This window comes from Pelmatolapia mariae, linkage group LG4 (genome assembly GCF_036321145.2).
Source record: "Pelmatolapia mariae isolate MD_Pm_ZW linkage group LG4, Pm_UMD_F_2, whole genome shotgun sequence".
NCBI lineage: Eukaryota > Metazoa > Chordata > Actinopteri > Cichliformes > Cichlidae > Pelmatolapia > Pelmatolapia mariae.
Genome location: NC_086230.1, coordinates 1,116,286 through 1,132,168, shown reverse-complemented (window position 1 = coordinate 1,132,168; position 15,883 = coordinate 1,116,286). Strand labels below are relative to the sequence as shown.

Here is a 15,883-nt window from a genome sequence, read left to right as displayed (position 1 = left end):
ATTGTGAAAATTAAAGAAAGAGGTTATTCCAGATCAAGACAAAAAGATACACCAAATATACCAGGGACTAACAGTGATGATGGGGTTGTGTATTTCTCTTAAAGAGTCATTTGTCCAAGCTACACCATGAAATCAAACATTTGCAGATGACATCTTTCAGTATCTGTCAGACTGTCCCCCTCATGAAGTGTTAATTAACACTTGATGAGTGAGGCATTGTGTACCTTTTCATCTGATGAAGTCATCTGATCAGCTTGGATTACTTTGAGAGTATGTACAAACAAACAAATAAAGCAACAGTAGACCTTCTCCTAAAGTAACCTGAACCCCACACCTCTGATGGTTCTTTGGAAGGTCCTCAAGACCTTGGAAGCAATATTTAGGTCAAGGACAAAGTTCCAACTAAAAGAACAACATAACCTTTTCAGTTTGACTGCACAGGATAATGACATCTTTGAATGGACAACTTTCAGTCCTGTGTCCGGAAACAGTAGTGATTGTAGAGATTAACAGCTAGGGAATCTAGAGAGGCTTCAATAAGAAGAAGAAATAGTAATAATAAGAAAAAGGCAGAATAGCAGCCAGGTGAAAGGTTGAAGCAATAGCAGAATAAATACTTGCAAAAGTTGAAAAGGACTCCTCTTGGATTTAAGAAAGCTATATTATTGGGTGTCCTAAGACATCTTAAAGAGAACTACACAGGGTTCACCTTTTTTTTCTTAATGGTGTTTTACCATGTTAATCAAATGGATGAAATCGTTATTCCTACACACTTATCTGTACGCATTCTATTGCATATAACGTAACATTATTACATTTTCACACACACACAAAAAAAAAACAGTTTCTAGCCCTGTTATTCATGAGAGAAAAGAGTGACTTGCAAAAGTCATGCACATTATTCATGCTGATAAACAATGTCAGAAAAATGAATTTCTAATTTGCAATCGTTGCCATTTTTTTGTCCCTCAAATAGTTTCTAAAAGATGTTTGCCTGCTCAGTTTCACACCTCCAAACAGATATGGTGTGTATGGTCTCCTTTTTCTCTGAGAGGAGGGTGCTCATCCTCCTCCACCATGTTTTCTTAGCTCCTTAGCAGTAAGTAGTTAAAACGTATCTTGGATGATAGTGATACTACCATTACACTAACAATGCTGAAAGAAAAATTAACTATGCCCCCCTCCCCCCATTAATACAGATTTCCATGCAGATTTTCTAAAGGGGAGGAGCAATAACAATGCAGAGATGCAGCTAAGGGTGGCGGGGGTACTCGGGTAAGATACCATAAAATCTCAAGAAGGAACAAGTGAGAAAGAGGGCCTATCCCATGGCTATCTTCAGTGATGCCTGAAGACAGCCATGTGACATTATGGCCAGTTTAGTGCCTTTGAGTGTTTCTGTTCATCTCAACTAATGCATCCATCCAAGTGTCTGTCGTCTTTGGGTTACATCATTCGAACTAACATGCTGATGTGTTGCTGAATTTCAAGTCCCAAGATGTTGTCTCGATGCCTCCTGGGAGATTCAGCTGGTATAAAACATAAATGACTGTGTGATGTGCATATAAGTGTGAAAGCTGCTGTTTTTTGATATGTATGACTTGACTTCAGCTTGCTGTTTCTCAGCTGAGATTAACAGGGCAGCCTAGTAGTCGCTGGACATCGTGATAGACTCCCTCACCTTGCATAGTGCTTTGAGTGCCGAAATAATGGATGATTCCTGGGAATCAGTCGCAGTTTATGCAGTCTCTTGAAAAAAAAAGGTAAGTAAAGCAATATGACAACTAAATTACATAAAATTGTGACTAAAACACCGAAGACATCCAGAAGACACGAGGTTTCCACATACAAGACCATCGGGCAGGAAACCCTCTGGCAGCTCAGCTGAGAGACTCTATGTAGCCATTCGCTCTGGAAATCAGTTCAGAGGATGTGAAATTGTTTGGTCTTCCAAGTTAATATGGCTTACATTTACTAACAGCCACTTTCTCCATTAGGTTGCATGTGATGATGGAACTGTGAACACCATTGTTGTTCTTCTCTTTCTCTCTATCTCCCTCCCAGTTTCTACGGTGAATCCCATCAGCAGAGACAGACGAGCAGCAGTTTACAGTTAATAGTTTTCCTCTTCTTGTAGAGGAATGGGTGAGTTTGTTAAAAACTCAGCACTGAAAGGGAAAAAGAAAAGAGAATTTTGTGAGGAGATGAAGTAAATGTGTGACACCAGATCTTGGAATAGTCAGTGTGGGGCATCAAAAAGCCTAAAGGCAACAAAATGTGTTAAAGAAAACAATGAAAATGGATGAGCTTTCCTAATCATTTCTTTCAATGTCTTTTTTTATGTTTCAGATTTTACGTGGACCAAATATCATTTACTCATTCATTGTAATGATGCTAATGGGTAAGTAATGCTTTCTTTGCTTTTGGGGTATTTTGGCAACACCAGCAGTTCAAACTTATTCCTAAACCTTGAAAAATGTTATTACCATGGTTACAATAAATCCTTGATTGAATTTATATAACTGAATATACACACACAGCAACTACCAGATATAACAGTAAGTATGTAACTGGCAAACCTGATTTTTAGCCTGTTAATATGATTGTTAAGAATGAAAGAATTATTGTGGGTTATTGTATTTGTCAATAACAATTAATTTAATGTCTTTAAAGACAAATATCAGTGTCAGAGGAAAAACACAATGATTGCTAAAAAAAAAAGAAAAACGGCATTTATCCTAAACTGATTGGAACAGAAGTTACAAACTAAAGTTGTGATTTTAAAATATTTTTCATTGAATTCTGCTGTACTTGCACATATAATAACCCTTTTAAAAGACAAAGATTTGAGAAGATTTACAAAAATATACGAGGGGCAGAGAATTACTGGACTAAATGACATAATTAGTTCCACTTTGACCATTTTCAAAAGTATCACGTTAATAGAATATATCGTGATATATTTTTCTGTAAAATCTGAACTTTTACTTTTGGTGCCTAGCGCACAGTTTCCTGATGCAGGAATTTGAGCTGATATTTATATCCATGCTTCTATTGCTGTTTTGTTTGCTTCTGTTTTACGATGACTAAAACAAAGAGCAAACTGCTTCTGGGTGATTCTCTCAGACAGGCTCCTGTTGGACCTTTTTTGGGAAAAAAATGACCTATAATAATTATTTCTCTAATGTCTTAGTCCAGTAGATGATTACTTACATATTTCAGAAATACAATTTCCCACCTCAGGCATTATTAAGCATTCATTTCTCACTAAACTTCACTTTGAATTCAACCCTAATCCAAACAATCTGCACCATGAGTGATCATGATTTATTCATTCTTGGAGAAACAATCAGGGACATTATGATAGTTTTGGGGTTGATGGAATGAGTAATATTTCAATATGATATCAATTCAATTACCAATGAAATATAAGGCTCAGCAACAATGGGAATGAATTTATTTGGATCTTTAAGGTTCAATATGTTTTGTATTTTTCTTAAAGTTTTCTCTCTTTTTTTAAGTACATGGTTGAGTTTTGCTTTTTCTTGATACGTTTTGAATTTCTGAACTCTTTTTACCCTCCAAAAATTGTCGGTTGCCTTTCCTGTGGAAAACTAAGTACACCCCATGGTTCAGTACCTTTACAACAACTTTCAAGCAGCTGTAACTTAAAGTAATTGCCTTTATCAGTCTTTCACATTGTTCTCAGGGAATTTTGAACCATGTTTCTTTATGGTGTTGCTAAAGTTTACGTAGGTTTGCAAAACCTTGGTTCTTTTCCTTTTCAGCCATTCTGATGTTGATTTGTTGGAAGCAACCCTATTTGGGCCAGGATTTAGTTATCAGACATAAAAACTTGACTCTAAAATACTTGCTATATACAGTGGGTGGGACAATTGTTTGATCCCCTGTTGAATGTAAAAAATTTGTTTAAAAAGAAACGGACATTCTCTAATTTCTATGGTCATTTTAATTGATAGAGACAGAATATCAATCACAAATCAAGAAAAACTCCATGACTTATATTTTCTTCTTCTTTAACCTCTCCTTTGTTGCCTTGGTTGCATTGCCACATTTCCCAAACTTAAGATGGGTCTGTGTGTGTGCCTTCTTGCAAAGGAGGACCTTGTAAGATATATATCTGCTATAAGATAGGGTAAGCACTTTCCGTGGACAATCTTGTCCCTGACAGGTGGTGGAAAGGTTGGAATGAAATAATCTGATTATGTGGATAGGTATGCTTTAGTCACATAAACCGAAAGTAGGAGTATCTGTCATTTTTTTTGATTGATTGATTGATTGATTGATTGATTGATTGATTGATTGATTGATTGATTATAATCTGTGTGCCACAACCACCAACACAACCAATTTCTGGGAGCAAGAACTCTGCCTTGACTGTAGGCGATCAAATATTTATTTCATTCAATGACATACAAATCACGCGGTGAATGCGGTGTGGTCAGTCTCCACTTTGGTCTGTCGGTCCAAGTGCATAAATTTATGTGATCTGTTCAGATGCAACTTTGCAAACCTAAGCCATACTTGTCTTGATGCATGCTCAATCATCCAGGTAAGGAAATCCCAAAAGGTTGATTCTGTTGACCTGAACGTAGCGTTTTCAGTGGAAGAAACGTTTGGTCACTCATCCAAGTGACTTCCTCTGTGGTCATTGATTGATGGCCTTTGATCAATGAGCTTTGATCAGTGGTTGTTGATGAATGGTCATGCCAATTTGCATATTAATGATCAAGGAACTGACCTCCCAGCCCGTTGTTCCTTCAGTGGGCTGGTTTCAGTCATTATGTAAATGTACTGTTTATAAGATTGGGGAAACCTGCAGTCAGCTGAGACTGAAGAAGTCACTTGGATGAGTGACGAAATCAACTTTTTGGGCTAAGCCACGCTTTTCCCTGCCAATCATTACACGCCATACTTTAACATTTAATCTAACAGAAGCCTGTGGAGTCCGACGTGTATGTCTGTATTTGCAGTTACTAATGTCTTTCCTTTTTGAAATGAACAAACACTTGAATGCTCCAGACCAGCAAATTGAGAACATTTTATAGAGGTGGTCACGCTGTTGACACTGAATCGGATTTGATTAGCAGCACCTGGCTGTTAATTACTACTTAAGCAGAAATCGGTGTACTTAATTTTTCACATGACTGTATCGTATATCTCTCACTTAAGTCGCTTTTCTCCTTTTCCTTGACTCGGTGTCCCTTTTCAACCTCACGCATTCGCTTGGAATTTATTTTTCCATTCTCTGTGGATCTGCATTCCTTTTTGCTCTGTATTGTTTTTGCCCCTGTGCTGCTGATTTTTTAGTGTAGTGTAGTCGCTGTGAGCGTTCCTTTAGCATTACCTATTATCTATGTTAGACAATAGAGAAAGATTTGTTTGTGATATGTTTGATCTCCAGTGTTGGCTGTAAAAAAGTTGTTTGTACATTACGGAAACTGAAACCTGACACATCAAGGCAAGGAAATAATAGCCCAAACACACTGAAAAGCAAAGGAGAAAAAAAGATTTCATCACAAAGCTTACAGAGTCCAGCCAACATGCAAGGACACTGATACCACAGAGCATGAATGTCACACATATTTCTTTCTGTGACCCACATACACACAGATATGTAACAATATGCAGAGGTCTTTGAGGGGACTATTTACACCTCTGATGGAACAAATACTTATACGACAGACAAGAAGCTGTGAGACACTGAGCTCAGAGACTGAAACTGAAATTGAAGAGATTCAGCGCTCAAAGCAGAGGACTGCAGCCAATCAGGACTGGATTGGAATTCAGACTAAGAACTGAAAGCAGAACATCTCAGCTGATGTGTCCCGCAAAGCACAGACCAGACCTTGGCCAAATAACAGTAGTTTTGGAATTTTTAAAAATTAATCCCACTTTAACCATCAGACATGCAGTGTTTGCCTTATTTATTAATTTGGCCGCAGTTCGGCCAAATGACAAACTATAAGTCACCTGCACCTGTGTGGGATAGAATAAGCCATAGTCAGTGTTCACAAACACTCTTTGACCCAGGTGTGGTGCTCACAAAAGGCTATGAAAAAGAAAGATGAGAACAACACAATATAAAAAACAAAGAAGATAACACAGTGTCACACCGAAACACAGTATGTGAGGAAGTACACACAAGAAGCAAACAGTGCAAGAGAGCAATAGTGAGGGACACATTCTTACATGGAGAAGCGATTTGTGCTTCTTTCTTTCCTCCTCCAACACTTTCTGTGTTGCCCAAACTTTTCCTCCTCCATCTCCTCTCTTTGATGCTGCTCAGCTGACAATCCACTCAGAACACGAGTTTTCAGCACATTTGTTCATCTGCATCTGTTTACAACATATCATTACCCTCTTTTTTATTCTTTTTATTGTCCATTCCTATCTTCATCCTCAGCGAAGTCCACTGTCAGGCCAATAGTTTTTGTTTTTCCAATGCGAAGGTGCTCTAATTTACACATTTTCCTTTTTGGCTTCAGTTTTCTGGCTTGAAGAATGGATGGATGGTGTCCCATAGAAAGTGAGATACAGTTACTGGGACAGAGAAGAAAGGTGAGGAGAAATACAAGGAGAAGACAGGGAGCACATTCGGAAAAACAAAGCAAGGACAGCAGGTTTGTAGAAGGAACCGTAAAACAGAGCACATGGTATTCACAGAAAACCTTTTTCAGTGTTTTTTTCTAGTCCTTCAGTTTGTCATATCTGAGAATGCATGGGTGACCAGATACAGATGGGCACAGGTTAAGAGAGCTATACCTGAGTAGATGGAGGAAACACAGATCACAAACATGACACAAAGAAAAAGCCAGCGACAATTCACATGAAACACTCTTCAATCTCTAACTTTTGAGCGTTGCTCCAGCAATAATGGTTCTCACTAGGAATTCACAAATCTTGAGACTTTTAAAACAAAGCAATCAAATAGTCTGTGGTTCATCCAGAAAAACAAAGGGCTTCTATACATTACAAGATACAATGAACTACTTTCCTAAGACCAGTATAAATCTCCATCATTTTTAAAAATTTGTCATCTTGGCTAAATTATATTGATAGGATTCTTGCATGTGTTAGTCATGTATTGATTACGACTGACTGTAGATGTGGCCCCTTTGACCAATCAAATCCATATATTTATGGATTCTATGACAGGAATGGCTTCATGGACTTTCTTTTCCTCTTTACTGGGAAAAGAAAGAAGCGACATCAGGTCACTGGGACATCAAAAGAAGGAAATTGTTTGTATGCTGCTGAAGGAAAGATGGATAATTAGGAATTGCTCTTTGTTCAGAAGGTGCAGCGAATTATTGCATTACAGAGACATGTGTCTTTTGGACATATTACAGTTTACAGAACAGGAAAGGGCAGATGGAAACGACATGACGTGGACACAAAATTAAGGTGCAAATGAATGAAAAGATGAACGGGGAAAAATGGAGCTGAAACAATGATGGAAGAAGCTGGATTTTTTTTAGCATTAGTTCACAGTTACTGTTACTTTTTTTTGCATATATCTGATAAGTACACAGCTTTCAGAACAGCTCTTTGTGAACGGACAAGCTAAAAAAAGAAGAAAACGCTACAATTGTTAATGTTTACCTTGTAAGTCTCTCAAGAGTGATAAGAAAGCAGCAGTAGAAGACCTACTAGAGACATAACCCCTCCCCATCCTGCAAAAATAAACTTTCCCACCCTCACCCTGCCCTATTACAGTACCTAACTTGGCCTGGTCTGACCAGTATCATCGTAGCATCTAGTCATGCATAATGTCCATCGACCTCTTCCTGCATTCAAAGAGGTGACCATTTTTTGTGTTGCATGCTTTTGTTAGTGCATATGTAAGTACCTCAACATATACATCCACACACGTGTGGTAATCTAGACAGTGCCATTAGGCTTGAGACTAAAACTTTATCAAATTAGTATCCTTATTGATTGTGACAGAAACCCATGCAGGTTTATCTACAACACAAACTTTACATATATACACTGTCACAACAAAAGAAACCAAAGGAGAAAAGTGACAGATGCACTCTGCACAAATGGATGCTGGGAAAAGGAGAGGATGAAATGAGGTGTGTAAATGTGTTCCTGGTTTTCACGAATCCCCCAGTGGACTGAAATATCCAAGTTATTCATTACTGCACCACAAAGGGTTTGAGCATCAGGATAAACGAGAACAACAGAAAACCTTGCCTGACATAAAACACATATAAGAATAGCTACACACTTTGAACAAATCTGTACATCGCTTTCTTGCCAACGGCAGCTTGAGCAGTTGTGCCTGAAAAACAGCCAGCAGGTGATAAATGAAGTTAGCTTAGCATAAATATTCAAAACTGGGATGCAGTTAGCCCTATACAGACAGACAAAGCCACTAACACCTCTAACAAACCTGAAAATTAACCTGAAAATAATAACAAGCTGTCATCATGTTACCACACTATATTAGGTAATGAAACTGGGAGTTATTTTCCTTTCCAGTCTAAGGTAAGCTCAGACTTTCTAGCCATAGCTCCAAACTTAGCAGCCAGACTATAGACTGCTGTGGCAAGAAAGTGAACACACATTTAAACATAAACAAGATATTTGTTTAAAAAAACAAACAAACAAAAAAAACATACTTGAGCATTCAAACATGATGTCTATAAGCAGGGCTCTCACCTTCTGTAACTCACAGTCTGAAAATAAAAAGGTAACAGGAAGGACATACCTCCCACTGTACACTTATTTTGGTGCAATTTTCTAAATACTCTCTGAATTTTAAAGCAAATTTGCATCATTTTGATTTTTCTTTGATGTTTATACAAATGAAAAATTCTATTCTACTTTCTGCTGGGAGAGAAAAAAGGAGAGAGCAAGAGATGAGCACAGGGGAATCAAAAAGATACAACTTAACCAACAGACCGTCTTTTTCCAAATGCAGTCAAATACATTTTTCCACAAAAATCTTCATCAGGAATCAAGAAGAACATGTGAGGGGAGATATGTTCTTCCTTGCTGAATTTATTGGCTTTAGTACAGAGGTAGCTGCAGGTCTGGGCACGCATGCACATAAAAACACTGATGCGGACTTTGTCTAGATTGTGTTTTTTCTTTGTCCGTCCTTTGTTTGCTGTCTTCTTCCTGTGTGGTTTTTGGCATCTGCTTTTCTTCTACCATGGGCTGTCACTCCAGTAGCCGTTCACTGTACCTCCTACCGAGCAGCCGCAGCCAAAAACAAAGAAGAGATGGAAGGACAGGAGAAGAAGGGTAGGATGGGGTTCAGGAGTAAAAGACAGGCAAAAACAGGAAAAGAACAAGAAGCGAAATGGGGAGAAAACTAAAAATATTGCCACTGGCCACATTAGAGTCAGTGATAGTAGTGATGGTGCAGCAGCAGTGATGGTGGTGATCTGGTGAACATAAGCCTAAAGAAAACTATGCTTCAAACGCTCAGGTGCAGCTGCAATGTCTGGAGCTTTTATAGATAAATCCATCCAGCTATTTTCCTAAGCATCAGGGGTGCTGCAGTCTTTTCCAGCTGTCACAGGGAGAGAGGCAGGGAATACCCCGGAAAGGTGGCTAGTCTATCGCAGGACATTTTTCCACGTACAGAGAAAGGAAAGAAACAGCTTTTTGGAAGATTTGCTGATTTCTTTCCTTTCTTCCAGTAAGTTCATGTCTTCACTGTAGTCAGGGTTAACCCCTACAAACTAAAAGTCACTGCTTCAATGTGTTTCTTTTTATCTACACATAAACATGAGAGCATGCATTTTGTGGTGATGCAAGGGGACAATTAGCTTACAGTCCTGTCAATTTGTTGACCCCAGTCTGGTGAAAAACAAAAACAAAGAAGCTTTCTTTGTAGTGTTCTTTTTGAAAGTAGTTAACAAAGACAAAGAAACAAGAAAGTGATCATCTCTGATGGCTCAAGCAGATGTAATAAGATCATATAGCCCAATGATATATTTATATATATCTATATATGTGTGTGTGTAAAATTTCAGACCACAGGGAGCACTTATCCCTAGCCCTTGTCCCTGCTGCTTTGTACTTTTAGCTGTGTAAAACTTGACATTCTATAATGTTTGTCCTACATTTATTATGTATAATGCGTTTGTAGCTAGCTTTACTGCACAATAGTGCTTGCATGGTTAAATCAGCATAATGTACAATTCCATTATGGGAAAATACATTATATCTGTACATTATAACTCCTTACTGGTAGGGACAAATGAAAAACCACAGTACTTTGTCCACCATACTAACAGGTCCTTCTATATTAATTACCAGGAAGCAGGAGAAAGGGCACAAGGGCTCAGAAGCTGGTGTTGGAGTTGACATATATGGGAGCCTGTCTCTTTTCGGCTATATTAAATGGTTGATGATGTGTTAGCACATCACCTTCTACAGCAAACATGACTTTCAAATTTAAGTTGCAGAGGAGCTACAGTAAGGGGCATTTAAATACAAAATATGTTTGCTTCTAAGTCACTTATAGGCTAGTGTATATTCTTATTCTGGAGTAAAAACACACATGCTGCTGTAATATGTTGGTGTCTGTGTGTCACTGTATGCATTCTTAGGCTTAATATTAGAAGATTTCTAACTCCTCTTAGGTACCAAGGTTAAAGTGTTGATGTACAAGTGCAGGTGAAATACAGGCAAGGCGTAGCACAGGAAAAACTAGAGGTAAACTAACTCTTCTATTATTCTACTGTAAACTAAACTCTATTCGTGTTAGTAAGGCAAATTTGCCACATTTATTTCAGTAAGGTTCAGCTAATCTTTCTTGAAATTATTAAGTGGGGCCTCTAGGGGCTCCATGAACTTGCATTTATTGTTGTTTCAGATCAAGAACAAAACACAAGGCATGAATGCAGAATGACAGAGCGGCCTGGACAAACTGTAATTCCTGTGTGTAGGCTTTTTTTTCCATGCAAAAAAAAGCAAAAACAAATAATCAGACAAAATTTTTTTTCTAAATGTTACTGTTGCTGCTGTTGTTGTTAAATTTGGTGGCTATCTGTGGGCTATGCTACAAGATTGAAGGGATGGGTGAATGACATCGCCTGAGGCCAGGCGGCTCAAAGGGTTCAAAGGTGGAATTGGTGATGGGAGTGAGGCGCAGCGGGGCGCCTGTCATTCCAGAGATGTTATTGAGGCTACGTGACTTCTCATAACCTGTGGCTACATGAGAATGGCATGCACAGGTAAAAGGTTATGAAGGGTCAGTCATAATAAGGTATGAAAACATGAGCATTTTTATGATGAGGCAGATAGATGGAATGGTAGAAAATATTGCCAAGATTTATATTAATAAATGTTATGAGAGCATTGCACATCATTTATAGAACATATCAACCATTTTTTACAGTGACAAGAATTTGTAAATGAAACAAATAATAGTATAAAAGGAAAACATCAGAAAATAGGGAACATTTTATAGGCCAAAGGAGGATTTTTGGGAAAACAAAAAAACAGACAGATGAATGGAGAGACAAACAGATGGACAGACAGACACAGACAGACACAGACAAGACAAAACAGGAATATGTGTTACAAAAATTAACTGTCATTGGCCAAAATATCTATACCTACAGAGGGAATTAGTCCAGTGGAAGTAGACAAGGCCCTTTGATGCAAACACACAGCATTTGTATATGTGCGCATGCTTTGCAGTACACAGGTGGTAACACATTGTATTCAGGAACAAAAATCACTGCAAGGCTTAGCTGTTTGATGATTTTGGGAAATTCGGAGCAGCTCATTTAGGTAAATCATCTGAAGCTGACCACAATCAAATATACATATAGTCTACCACTGTGTTTAAAACACATCTGGATCTCAGTTTCCAGGGGTTTTAGCCAGTCTACTGGCAATAAACTGCTGTTAACGGTGAATCCGTCAGTTAGAGAGAAAGACAGACAGAGGGCAAAATCCTTTGTGAGTTCAGGGTCAAAGTATACTGCTAGTTTTAAGCTGATCTCATCTATGTTATTTGATGGTTTCTTTTTAAAGTGTGTCTAAATCTTTCTAGCTGAAGTTAATTTTGAATAAAAAAAAACAACATCACAAGCAGTCTGGCAAGTGTGTTGGGTGATGACATAAGATCACATTGGTATGAGTTAGTAGTAATGTCTCTGGCCATGAAAATGAGGTTACAGAACTAGATGTTTGCTTTTATGTCTGTAGTGAAGTTTCAGATCAAGGTTGGAGTGATCAGCACAAAATTCTCTGGAGCAATCTAAAATAGAAGCTGTGTTGAAAGGAGTTCAGAGGTGTATAAGGAGTAGGCACACTTAATTTTAATTAATCTAATATTTATGTGGAGAGACATTGAATTTTCACCTCTGTGAATCACCGCCTTACCATGGTGGAGGGTTTTGTGTGCCCCAGTGATCCCATCTGAGCACATCCTGAAGAAGCTACATGGCCATGCCCTCTGGTAGGCCCACCACCCAAAGGAGACGCCATAGGGATCGGGTGCATTGTGTCAGGTGGCTAGCTATCGAGGCTGGTTATCAAGGCTGGGACTCCTTCGAGTCTGAGCTAGTGTGTGAGGTATAATGACTAGGTATAGTTGGGCTCAACTCAACGCACAGCTCAGGTTCTGAAAACAGTCTCCTGGAGAGTGGCTGGACTTTGTTCCAGTCTGGAGTTGCCATCGGTGAGAAGCTGTGGAGTTGCTGTGTGGGGTGCTTGAGCATGCTGTATCGGGTGACTTTGTTGTCCTTGTGGGTGACTTCAGTGCTCACATTGGCAATGACTGCGAGACCTGGAGGGACATGACTAGGAGGAATGGCCTCCTAGTCAGGTTTCAGGTGCCTTCACCTGAAACCTGTGCTGATAATGACCCACACCCTTTTTCACACATTGGCTCATGTGACAAGACACATGAATAGTGGGTCAATTACCTTCTTAAGGGATAACTTCCACTAGGGTTTAAATACCTTGTTCTCTCCACCATTTTGTCTTAGAACTGAAGAAGCTTCTCAGATGAGAGGTGAAACGTCTTCAAGAAACTTAAAGAAGTCCAGACGCTTTTCTTTCCAAGCTCCTTAGATTACCATGACTTGGATGACTGAGAACTTACACAGACATATGTACAAATAACAGTTTTTTTAATGAACACCATGTTTGAAAATAAGGATGTCTATAAGGGCACGTGGGACCAGAAACCCTTGGTCGCAGGTCAATGATCTCTTTGTAATCTTATCATTGGGTCTGCATTTTGGACACATTAGTTGAAGAGAGGAGCTGAGCTGTCAACTGATCATGAAGTGGTATTGAGTTGGATCAAGTAGTGGGAAAAGATGCTGGACAGTCCCAAAACCCCTAAATGTATTGCAAGCTTTTGCTAGGTGTTCCCAGCTTTAACTCCCACCTCCAGCAGAACTTCAACAGCATTCTAAGGGAGGTTGGGGACATTGAGTCTGCACCTCCATTGCTGAGGCTGCCGGAAGGAGCTGCAGCTGCAAAGTGGTTGGTGCCTGTCATGGTGGTAAGTCCGGAAACAGATGGTGGACACAGGAGGTGAAGGACACAATCAAGCTGAAGAAGGAGTCCTCTTTAACTTGGTTAGCTTCTGGAACTTCAGAAGCAGCTGATGGGTACCGACAGACCAAGCAGAATGTGGCCTGTGAGGTAGCTGACGCCAAAATTAGGGTATGGGAGGAGTTTGGTGAGGCCATGAAACTGCCTCAAAGGGATTCTGGCAAACCGTCAGACGACTCAGGAGGGGAAAGCAGTGTGCTATTCATGTGGTTTTTAGTGTGGGTGGGATGTTGCTGACTTCACCTGAGGACATAGTTGGACTGTGGAAGAATACGCCGAGGACCTCCTTAGTCCTACTGACACATCTTCCGTAGAGGAAGCAGAGCCTAGACACGAGGTGGATGACTCATCCATCACAGGTAGCAAGGTCTCTGAGGCAGTTAAACACCAACTTCCTAAAGGTTCTGGATGTTGTAGGGCTGTCCCAGTTGACACACCTCTACAACGTTGTGTGGAGATCTGTGGTGCTGCCTCTGGACTAGCAGGTCGGGGTGGGGGTCCCCATGTTTAAGAAGGGGTACAAGAGGATGTGCTCCAGTACAGGGGGATCACACTCCTTAGCCTCTCTGGAAAGATCTATGCTAGGGTACTGGAGAGGAGAGTTTGGCCGTTAGTCAAATGTCAGATACAGGAGGAAAAAGGTGATTTTAATTGTGTAAGTGGAACACTACACAGAGATTACATCTCTTGGTTGGCCTGGGAATGCAATGTTCCACTGGACAATCTCAACAAGCTAGATGGGGAGTGGGAGGTCTAGGTATCCTGGGTTAGGCAACCAGGCCCCAGATAAGCAGAAAAAATGGATGGATGCATGAATAATGACATTTTGCATATTCTATAGTTCACCATGATCACTGTTATTAGTAGTAGTAGTATTGTGAGTTAACGTGTCAATATTTGCAGATGAACTCTAAATATTCCTGACACTGCAAGTAATCAAAACACAAGTGGTAGGTAATTTTTTAATATGAATTTTTTTCCTTCTTTTTTTTTCTTTTACAAAGTAAATAAACATTATTTCTTTCAGTCCCGTACAATGTTGTTTTGTTTTCTAAACAATTTCGTCTGTGATATGTATTGAGAGTGACATGTAAGTATTAAGAGATACCTGTGATCTCAGGACACACTATGCAAAGTCAGCACTATTTCTAAATTTCTACAGACTCACCACAGGCTCACCGTAGGCTTTGTGTTGGGTCACACAATTCACCTATTTATAATGTAATTGATTATAGTATGATGTAATCCCACCATACCAATTTATTAACCCGGCTGGCTGTGTGCGTATAGTAAAAACCATTCTTAATCAACACATTGGCTTTTCCTCTACTTAAATAAAAGAACAGCGCCACCAAGGATCGAGACAGAGCAATAGTGAAAGAGTATATGGGAGAAGGCTGCAACCCATAAAGGCAATGCTTATAACAATCACAGCGACCTCCCTGAACAGGCTCCAGTAACCATCATTCACACCTACTGGCTAAAGAAGCTGAGTGCACTCCATGAGCACATGGTAGAACAAATGAACCAGCTGCTAGTAGATGAGACACCCAGAATGGATAACTGAAGACCGGACAGTCCTGATCCCCAAGGATCCCCAGAAGGGACTGGTCCCATCCAACTACAAGCCAATAACCTGCCTCAGCACCACATGGAAGCGCCTGTCAGGCATCATAGCAACTAAGATGAACAGGCGCATGGCTCAATACATGAGCGGGCCACAGAAAGGAATAGGTATACCAGAAGGGCAAAACACCAGCTCCTGGTAGACAGAACAGTTGCTTGAGATTGCAAGACCAGAATGACCAAGCTATGGCTCAATGCCCCATACCTGAATCCTGGAATGCCTAGAACTATACAAGATCAAGATCCCAAAAGAGTTCATCGGGAGCTCAAAGGGGATGTGGCATACACCACTGGAGACCAACTTCATGCCAGTTGTACAAGTCGCCATTGAAGGGTGGGATCTACTAAGAAGATGCTCTGTCCCCACTGCTGTTCTGCATAGGAATGAACCCCCTCAGTGAGATCATTGACAAGACTGGTTACGGATACCGACTATGGAATACCTGGTATATATCTTGATGTCATCTATATAGATGTCATATAGATGACATCAAGATATATACCAGGAATGAACAAGACATTGATTCACTCATCCATGCCATGAAGATCTACAGCAACAACACTGGAATGTCATTCAGATTGAAGAAGTGTAGTCGGAGGGATTGTTGGAGGGAAGGCAGTCAAAACTGACTGGATTGAACTGCCAGAAGGTAACACTGAAGACACTGAGGACAGTGCAGAGGGTCAGACA

The 15,883-nt window shown here is 39.8% G+C and overlaps 1 protein-coding gene across 5 annotated transcripts in view; it reads right to left on the bottom strand.

The window, feature by feature from the left end:
- Nucleotides 1–929: 929 nt before the first annotated feature.
- Nucleotides 930–15,883, bottom strand: part of LOC134625766 (potassium voltage-gated channel subfamily C member 1-like) — a 97,094-nt gene continuing 82,140 nt past the window's right edge. For 2 of the 5 annotated variants that reach the window (XM_063471036.1, XM_063471039.1), the window contains one exon: nt 8,784–9,223. In XM_063471036.1, coding sequence (XP_063327106.1) covers nt 9,196–9,223 — 28 coding nt within the window. In that variant the 3' untranslated portion in view covers nt 8,784–9,195. Of the gene's footprint in view, nt 2,169–8,783; nt 9,224–11,027; nt 11,200–15,883 lie in introns of those variants that run through there. The other 3 variants (XM_063471040.1, XM_063471035.1, XM_063471037.1) reach the window with 3 other exon arrangements.